Below are 10,679 nucleotides of genomic sequence, written 5' to 3' on the forward strand. Positions count from 1 at the left end.
TCTTCGACTTTTTGCGCCAACTGTTTCTCCTTCTACTTGAGCCTATCACAGAATAGCTGAAAATCACTGTCCTGAGTGAAGAGGTCGGCCAATGCACGATGTTTGGTATGGTACTCCTTATATTTGGAGGCCACCCTCCCAAAAACGACCATCTTCCGCATATCCCGCCGATCATGCTCATTCTCCATAAGGAGGGTCTAGTATACAAAGCAAATTCAAAACACAGAAGAGGTTAAGTATACAAAATGAACCCAAAAATGAAAAGAAAAGAGAAAAGCACCTACCCACAAAGCCATGCTAGAAATGCTCCGCGATAACTCTGTTTCACTCATCGCCTTAAGTACCATGCTCTCGGAAGCGGCGCATAAAGGGGCAAACACCGATGCTGCCTGCTCGCAATTCACCAATATTTCATAATCCACAAGAATGACTATGTGTCAGTAAGGACCTTCCGTCCTCACTTCTACGAGAGTATGATGCTCCAAATAAGCGCGTACATCTTCTGGGTCAACATCTGAACCTGAACTGTCGTCCTCGATATGCTCAACTCCGCCTCCTCCAACGGTAGATGGTGCACCACCCTCGGCAAATCGTACCGATCCCCCACCTTGATATATTCCTTCGGTCCTGGGGGACCTCCCTACCAAAATGGCATCCGCCATAAAAATGGCACTTGTGCCCGATCCAGGCAAAGACGCCGCCCTTGAAGCATCAGTTCTGTTCTTTCCAGTATCGGCAGCAATGGCCTTCCCAAGCTCTACCCTCCTCATCTTCCTCGATGGTGATTCATCCCCGTTAGAGGGCTCATCCATGATGTGATAGATGGTTCGAGAGGAGATCTCTTCCCGCGCAATGATATCATGAGAAGAGTCTCTAGACGGTACGGATTGAGCACGGCTTTGTCGGGCGAACTCATCCAGGGAAAACTACATTCCTGCCAATGCGACGACCTAGAGAAATACTAGGACTGGGGTCTGAAGCCTTATGACCTATCATGACGAAGAGGTTATATCAATAAATGACACCAAACCGCCAAAGGTTAAAGCGAAAGGAACACTTACCGGATGGAACTTTCGGACCAAAGCATTTGAGGAAAGCGGGCCAATCTTGAGTCCCCGCCACATAAGGAAGTATGCGAGCTACCCAGTCCTCGATACCGATAATGGGTAGAGGTGCACGTCTTATAGCTAAACAGGAAAGCCACGAATAAGTACAAATTAGAAAGAACAAAAGTAAACAACGAGTACCAACACCTACGGTTATGATTCCACCGTTCTAGGAATCTAGCGAGGTCCGACACTAGGTGCTCGGTCCTAATAAAAAAGTATTTATGCCAAAATTTACGGCTTACCCGGCTATCTGTTCCGACCACCAACCCCCTGGTCCCACGATGCCGCAAGTGTATCACGGTGCCCCTATGAAAATTCAGGGAGAATAAGTGTAAAAGGTGATGAAGACCAACTTCACACACCACCAACTCCGCATACTTCATCAACACTAGAAACATTTATACATATACAGAGATAGTTGCACCGGGCAGACCTCGTAGAACCGACAGAATTCCACTACTAGCGGAAGAAGAGGGAGTGTATGACCAATCACAAAGGGATATACGTAGAAAGCATAATATCCCGGTCTATGGACCTCCACGAAGTCCCTCCCAGCCGGAACCATCTCAACGTGGGGAGGAATGTTGTGCGTAGATCGGAGGTCATTTATATGAGCCCACTCAGCCTTAGAGACCACTAGAATAGGGGAAGTGACAGGTTCTTTGTGAAAGTCATTTCGGGACATAAGGTTTCTTGGGAGTATCTCCTCTACGGTAGGAGAACTATCCCTTCCTCAACTGCCATATCCTCGTCACCAGAAGGAGGTGCCATGGATAACGGAGTGGCGTCAAAAATTTCTTCGTATGTTCGGTGCATTCTAGGCATCTTGATAATAGAAGGGAGGTTGGTGAAATGTGAAACGAGGAATGGTGGTTGAACGGAAAATGTGATATGGAAAGAACGCTAAAACTGAGAGAAGAGATGACCAGTGGAGGCAATGTATACATAAGAGAGGAAATGGCTAAAAGTTCTTGAAAAACAAAGCCTTCACCTATTTATAGGGTTGGATGGCACGAGAATCGAAGCAAAAGGCTACCAATGGCGCTAAAACCAAAGCGACAAACAATCAGTCATTGTCTTGGGAAGGTGCGCAATGATGACACACGTGGGGGTGACGTCACGTCTCGACAAGCTGCACCAACAAGGGTTCCGTGGAGCTTGCCACTCTCTCGGCCCTGGCCAAACCGGCGTAATTCAGTAGTCAAATTTTCCAACGGAAATAGGCAATGTCCGCTTATTAAGGACGTGCAGGGCTACGACCTCAACAAGTAGAGGGACTAACTGTATAGGTCCAAATTTGGAAATAGCAGCAGCTGTAATGCATGGCATGGAACGAGGTTACTATAATGCGCCATCTGATGGTCGCTGTGGCAAAGGACGACGACCAAGAGTAGTCAGCCGAAATGAGACGTTAATGATAGTGTAAACTTAGAGGGACACAGTAAGAATATGCTTTTTTAATACTCCATCCGTTTTAATTTATGTGAACCTATTTCCTTTTTGGTCCGTGCCAAAAAGAATAACCCCTTTCCTTATTTGGAAATAATTTACCTTTATGCAATGATTTATAGCCACACAAAATATATATGCCTCATTTTACACCACAAGTTCAAAAGTCTTCTCTCTTTTCTTAAACTCCGTGTCCAGTCAAATGGGTTCACATAAATTGAAACGGAAGGAGTATTCTTGATGTTGTACTTTTTAGGGTTTCATGGGAGAGTATCCCCTATAAATAGGAAGAGTTAGTAAAGAAGAAGGGATCCGGGAAAAAAGACAAAAGAACATTTTGTAAAAGATTTATCTGAAAGAATATACGAGGGTGGCCTTATTCATTGATTGCGAACCAAAAAGCATACATTGTTGTTCTATACGGACAAGATCCCAAAAATCCTCAATCATCTAACACCTCTTCTCTTTCTACACCATTGTCAAGGGAGGAGGCTCTCCCAAAAATCACAATAATTGGGTTTAGTAACTTCTCTTGATTACGTTAACTGTATTTATTCAGATCCATTGCATATTAATGTCACTGCATTTATGAGTATTTAATCAGCTCAACGTATTAATACCGTTTTTTCACATTATCTACTTCAGCTATCGTTTGGTCTAGATTTTATTATCCTTAACTAAGATTTACCCCTCTTTTTATAACTAATTGGTTAATCCAAAAAGTTCAACACTTTTTGGATCAAACAAGAATGACCGTCAAGCACATCAATCTAATTTTGGTGCTTACATTAATCCATCTAAGTATATAACACTTGTCTTCATAGACATTACTATCATTAAATCATAATTAATTAATATTTGTATACATGCTCACGTGTTGTGCAGATCGTTTCAAATGAAAAAAGAATGGTGATAAATAATAGAACAGATGTATAGTAGAGACAAAATTTAGCAACCACATTCAAAAAGAGAAAAACCCAACCAATAAAACAAATAGATGAACTTCCACCTTATGCATTCACTTAAAGGTCAAGGATAAAACTTGTATCAAATTCAAAAGAAAATTAATATAGACAATCAAGAAAAGAGCATTCTTACATTCTCATCATGCCACATAGGCGTCATTTGGCATATATTAATGCCATGTGGAAGCTTACATAAGAAGAAGGCTAGCATTTGTGAGAAGATTCTAGAGAGGTATGGACATTTCCTTAGGAAGAACCTAGATCCTTATAGATTTGCTAGGAAAGTCCTTGGAATCTTCTAGGCTTGTAGAGAATTCTAGAAAAAGCTCTTATCTTGTAAATATCAAGGACTTGTATAATAATTAATATTTACATACTAGCCCCTAGGAGACTAGTATATAAAGGGGGTCATTCATTTGTAATTCATCAAGTAAACAATTCAAGTTCTCTCTAATACAAAGCTTCCTTTAACAATTCTCTTGTGTTCTTTCTTGCATTCTCTTAGCGATCTTGAGTGTAGTAAGGCTTACTTGGCATAGCAAGAATGTGAGCAAGTTGTGCAAGATCGTGAGCAAGTTATCAAGTGTCGCAAGTGTACTTAGTTAACTAAGGACGTGACAATGTGGTATTAGAGTGAAGGTTTCAACTAAGGGAATGGAGAACGACAGAGAAATTAACATTGCCAACACCCAAGCCAACATCATCCAGGATGCTGCCGGCAAGAGAGGCCGTAGCAAAAAGAGGAATGCCACCAACAAGAGCCAGGAGGTGCCACCTGAGGTTGTGTCAAACGATGGGCTTACATCCCAATAACCATTTGCCACTAAGGCGAGCGAGGATGAAGTGGAGGTCCTTCCAGAGGACGTCTCTCTCGGTAAAGAGTGGGTGATGAAGATGAACGCGGGGATGGATGCCATGGAGATATTTGGCCAATGCTTGGGGAAGGTGGAAGACACCCTTAATGTTCTTGAGGGGAACACTCTTGAAGAGATTGAGAGTATCCGAAATGACTTGGAGGGACGTACATAGACTAAGATGGAACTAAGGCAAACCATCACTGCCTTATAGTGCAGACTTATGGAGGCTTTGAGTACTATCGATGCTATGAAGGCAAAGATAGAGTCACTCGAGGAGCATGTCAATATTGGCGTGACCGAGGTAGCCAGCAATGTTGTAGTGATGAGGGAGGCCAAGATCGAGGCTCCCAAACCCCCGGTGTTCAAAGGTGTTCGTGATGCATAAGAAGTGGAAAACTTCCTTTGGCACTTGGATAACTACTTCAGGCATGGCAAAGTGAGGAACGACGAGGCCAAGATCAATACTGCGGTATTGTACCTCTGAGAGACTGCCATGCTATGGTGGAGAAGGAATATGGCCGACGTGGATAAAGGTCTATGTACTATTAGCACATGGGATCAGTTCGAAGCAGAGTTCAATTTACAGTTCTTTCCAAACAATGTCTTGTACGAGGCAAGGCGCAAGCTTAGGGAATTGAAGCAAATAGGGAGCATATGTAACTATGTCAAGGAGTTCACTACCCTTATGTTTCAAATCCCCAACCTGACCAATGATGACTTGTTGTTCCACTTCATGGACGGGTTGCAAAATTGGGCAAAGCAGGAGTTGCAATGCCGACAAGTCACTGATATAGACGAAGCCATAGTGGAGGCCGAATCATTGATGGATTTCAGGCATGACAAGCACAACAAAGGCAATGGCAAGAAGTCAAAGGTTAACAATGTCAAAGGTGGGGGAGACTATGGCAAAGTCAAGGAGATACAACAAAAATACTCCAAGACTCAAGATTTCAAAAAGTCGAGTGGTCGTCAGGGCTACGCCAAGAAGAAGGCACATGTCGAGAAGAAGGGATGCTATATATGTGGAGGGCCACATGGCTTTAGGAATTGTCCTAACCTCAAGAGCCTTAGTGCCATAGTACGTGAGCGGAAGGAGCAGCCACAAGGAGAGATTCTGGGAACCGCACAGTTGGGTATGATCGGATTATGTGGTGCTGTCACGAAGCAAGCTATCCAACCTACCAAGAATGGCAATTAGTACGTGGATCTCACCATCAACAACAAGCCCGCTCGTGCAATGGTGGATACTGGAGCAACTCATAATTTCGTGACTGAGACTGCCGCAAAGAGACTGGAATTGAAGCTTGCTCCAACCAACTCTCGCGTCAAGACCGTAAATGCCGAGATACAGAATGCTCGTGGGGTAGCTAATGGAGTTGGTGTCAAATTGGGAACTTGGAAAGGTATGACAAACTTTACCGTAACCGCTATGGATATCTTTGACATCATACTAGGGCAAGAGTTCTTTAGACATTGTCATACTTTAATCGGCCCCTACCTCCAACGTCTCTTGGTTATGGAGCGAGAAGGAGCTTACATGGTACCTACAGTGACAATGCCACACGGACAGATCCAATCACAACTCTCAGCTATGCAGGTTGTCAAGGGGGTCAAGAAGGGGGAGCCGACATTCGTGGCAACCATTGCAAGTCTAGAGGAAGACAAAAATTTTCAAGAGACAGTGTCGCCTTGCATAGAGAAGTTGCTTGAGGAATACAAAGATGTCATGCCCGAGGAGTTGCCTAAGCACTTGCCGCCAAGGCGAGAGGTGGATCACAAGATTGAGTTGGAGACAGGGGCTAAGCCACCCGCATTTGCCCCATATCGTATGGCACCTCGCGAGCTAGAGGAGCTCAAGAAACAATTGAAGGAACTGCTAGATGCTGGTCACATTCGCCCATCAAAGGCACCTTTTGGCTCACCGGTATTGTTCCATAAGAATAAGGATGGATCATTGCGTTTGTGCATAGACTACCGAGCACTTAATAAGGTCACCGTGAAGAATAAGTACCCGATCCCGCTCATTGCTGACTTGTTCAATAGACTTGGGCAAGCCAAGTACTTTACCAAGGTGGATTTTCGAAAGGGCTACTACCAGGTTCGCATTGCGGAAGGGGATGAGCCAAAGACAACATGTGTGACGAGATATGGAGCCTTTGAGTGGTTGGTGATGCCCTTCGGCTTAACCAATGCACCGGCAACATTTTGCACCCTTATGAACAAGATCTTCCATCCCTACCTTGATCAGTTCATGGTAGTCTACCTAGACGACATAGTCATCTATAGCAACACCTTGGAGGAGCACATGGAGCACTTAAGGAAGGTTTTCTAAGTCTTGCGAGAGAACGAGCTATACATCAAGAGGGAGAAATGTGAGTTCGCACAATCAAAGGTGCACTTCTTGGGCCATGTCATTAGCAATGGAGAGATATGCATGGACGAGGCTAAGGTACGTGCTATCTAGGAGTGGGAGGCACCTATAAAGGTAACTGAGTTAAGATCCTTCCTTGGCCTTGTTAACTACTATCGTCGGTTCATCAGTGGATACTCAGCAAAGGCCGCACCATTGACTGAGTTGTTAAAGAAGATCAAGCCATGGGTTTGGACGGAGCATTGTCAAAAGGCATTTGAATGCCTTAAGACAACTGTAATAGAGGAGCCAGTCTTGGCATTACTTGACTTTGCCAAGACATTTGAGGTGCACACAGATGCCTCAGACTTTGCCATTGGGGGTGTCCTGATACAGGATAAGCATCCCATAGCATTTGAGAGCCGCAAGTTAAATGAGACGGAGCGACATTACACGGTACAAGAGAAAGAAATGACTGTCATTGTGCATTGCCTTCGTACATGGAGACATTATCTGCTCGGGTCGAGGTTCGTGGTCAAGACTGATAATGTGGATACAAGCTACTTTCAGACACAGAAGAAGCTCACATCAAAGCAGGCTAGGTGGCAGGATTTCTTGGCCAAGTTTGATTATGCACTGGAGTATAAGCTGGGAAAAGTTAATGTTGTAGCCGATGCCTTGAGCCGAAAAGTCGAGCTTGCTGCAATTACTTCAGCGAGATGGGACATTAGGGAGGCTATAAAAGAAGGCATGCAGCATGATCTAGCAGCCAAACAGTTTATCGAGTTAGCCAACAAAGGCAAGATGAGACAATTTTGGATAGAAGACGACCTACTACTTACCACAGGTCGGCGGGTCTACGTGCCTAAATTTGGAGACATTAGATGACGGATCATAAGGGAGAGTCATGATACAATATGGGTTGGTCATCTAGGTCAACGTCGCACTAGGGCCCTGGTTGAGTCAGTCTACTATTGTCCACGCATGCGTGATGACATAGAGTGCTATGTGCAGACTTGTCTTGTCTGTCAACAGGACAAGGTTGAACAACAACCCGGAGGACTTTTGGAGCCACTACCAGTTCTAGAGCGTCCATGGGAGAGCGTGACTATGGACTTTATCACTTGCCTACCGAAGTCTGACGGTTATGGTACTATTATGGTGGTCGTGGATAGATTTTCCAAATATGCCACCTTCATTCCCGCCTCACTAGGTTGCACAGCTAAGGAAGCCGCCAAGCTATTCTTTAAGAATGTGGTAAAATATTGGGGCTTACCAAGGCATATCATCAGTGATCGAGACCCCCGCTTCACTGGGAACTTTTGGAGAGAGTTTATTCGACATACTTGGCACGGAATTGCACTTTTCTACTAGTTTCCACCCCCAGACGGATGGACAAACGGAACGGGTCAATGCCTTATTAGAATGATACTTGAGGCATTATGTAAGAGCGCACCAGAAAGATTGGGCAAGGCTCCTAGACATCGCCCAATTCTCTTATAACTTGCAGCAGAGTGAGTCCACGGGGCGGACACCATTTAAGCTAGCCACAGGCCAACAACTACAAACTCCACATTCATTACCAGCCGCGTCCGAGGGCAAGAGTTTGGGGGCTTATCATATGGCCAAAGGATGGGAGGAGCAGCTCGACACTGCTAAGTCCTACTTGGATAAGGCAGTTAAGAAGATGAAGAAGTTTGCTGACCGTAAGCGGCGTCCCACAGACTATAGAGTTGGGGATATGGTCATGGTGAAGTTTAACCCAAGACAGTTCAAGGCACTACGGGGCATGCATCAGAATCTGATTCGCAAGTATGAGGGGCCATTTAAGATTGTCGCCAAGGTAGGCAAGATCTCACACAAGCTTGACATGCCATCTTATCTTAAGATCTACCCTGTCTTCCATGCCAGCATGCTTAAGCCATATCATGAAGATAAGGATGATCCGAGTAGGGCCCAATCAAGTCGGGCGCCAATGACTATCACTGTCTTGCATGATCGGGAGATTGAGACTATCATAGATTACCAGGCCAGGCGAAAACAAGGGCAAAAAGCCACTGCAATGTTCCTCGTCCATTGGAAAGGGCAATCACTGGAGGAGGCCACGTGGGAACGATATGAAGACTTGTGGCAATTCAAAGATAAGATCCGAGAGTTTATGCAATAGCATTGCGCCGCGGTCGTCGCAATATTGGGTGGGGAGAGTGTGATGACCCGCCATGTCATCATGCCACATAGGCGCCATTTGACATATATTAATGCCATGTGGAAGCTTACATAAGAAGAAGGCTAGCATTTGTGAGAAGATTCTAGAGAGGTATGGACATTTCCTTAGGAAGAACCTAGATCCTTATGGATTTGCTAGGAAAGTCCTTGGAATCTTCTAGGCTTGTAGAGAATTCTAGAAAAAGCCCTTATCTTGTAAAAATCAAGGACTTGTGTAATAATTAATATTTACACACTAGCCCCTAGGAGACTAGTATATAAAGGGGGTCATTCATTTGTAATTCATCAAGTAAACAATTAAAGTTCTCTCTAATACAAAGCTTCCTTTAACAATTCTCTTGTGTTCTTTCTTTCATCCTCTTAGCGATCTTGAGTGTAGTAAGGCTGACTTGACATAGCAAGAACGTGAGCAAGTTGTGCAAGATCGTGAGCGAGTTTTCAAGTGCCACACGTGTACTTAGTTAACAACTAAGGACGTGACATTACGCTACTCACGGTTAGTAGCACTAGCACCCATTAGCGGCATACACAAATTTTTCATAATTAATGTGAATGTTTAAAGAAGTGAACAGAAAACAAAATAAAACAATGACATAATATTTACAAATAATATTTATTCTCACTAGATATATAGATCGACCAGCAACAGGGCGGTGAACAACTAGCATCTAGCACTCAATGAGCTCCACAATTTCTAGAAAATATTTTTTAATTTTTCCATGTTTGGTTAGCTTAAATATTTTAAAAAATATTTTTATCTTGAACTCAATTTCCTTCAATTAGAAAAAAATATTTTTCCTACCTCAACTTTGCAAAATATCTATATATAAAAAGAATGTGAGCAACTTACAATGTAGTTATGCCAAGTAGCATACTTGAAAATTTTAGGACAAGTATATAAGGATCTATATCTTTATCTTTACATTTGAATCTAATATCTAATATTTCATATCTAAAAAAAGGATAAAATAATATGCAATACGGCTAAGCCAAGTAACATGCTATTAAAACAACAACAACAACATACCCAGTATAATCCCATTGTGGAGTCTGGGGAGGGTAGTGTGTACGCAGACCTTACCCCTACCTTGTGAGGATAGAGAAGTTGTTTCCAATAGACCCTTGGCTCAGGAAAACATAAATACCACATTAATAAAAATATAGCCAAGAAGGGACAGTACCAAAAATCCATATAAAAGCATAATAAAATAACAAGATAGTAAAGTGATCAACAATAAAATAAAATAACGGTTAGTCATAAAACCCTACTACCAATAGAAAGCGAGACTATGTGCCAATACTAATGTTATGAAGACTCTAGACTACATACTCAACTACCCTAATTCTAGACCTCCATACCTTCCTATCAAGGGTCATGTCCTCGGTCAGCTCAAGCTGCGCCATGTTTTGCCTAATCACCTCTTCCATCTTTTCTTTGGCCTACCCCTACCTCTTCGTAGGCCCTCCAATGTCAACCTCTCACACCGCCTCACCGGGGCGTCTGTGCTCATCCTCCTCACATAACCAAACCACCTAAGTCGCGCTTCCCGCATCTTGTCCTCAATAGAGGCCACACCCACCTTGTCGCGAATAACCTCATTTATGATCCTATCTAACCTGGTGTGCCCGCACATCCATCTCAACATCCTCATCTCTTGCTACCTTCAACTTCTGTACATAAGAGATCATGACTAGCCAACACTCAGTCCCATACAACATCATT

General features: G+C 43.6%; 1 protein-coding gene across 1 annotated transcript; it reads left to right on the forward strand.

The window, feature by feature from the left end:
* Window positions 1–8,351: 8,351 nt before the first annotated feature.
* LOC138880954 (uncharacterized) lies at window positions 8,352–8,897 on the forward strand. The gene has a single exon (XM_070161141.1). The coding sequence runs from the start codon at window positions 8,352–8,354 to the stop codon at window positions 8,895–8,897; it is 546 nt and encodes a 181-aa protein (XP_070017242.1).
* Window positions 8,898–10,679: the final 1,782 nt, after the last annotated feature.

Source organism: Nicotiana sylvestris, chromosome 11 (genome assembly GCF_000393655.2).
Source record: "Nicotiana sylvestris chromosome 11, ASM39365v2, whole genome shotgun sequence".
Taxonomy (NCBI): Eukaryota; Viridiplantae; Streptophyta; class Magnoliopsida; order Solanales; family Solanaceae; genus Nicotiana; species Nicotiana sylvestris.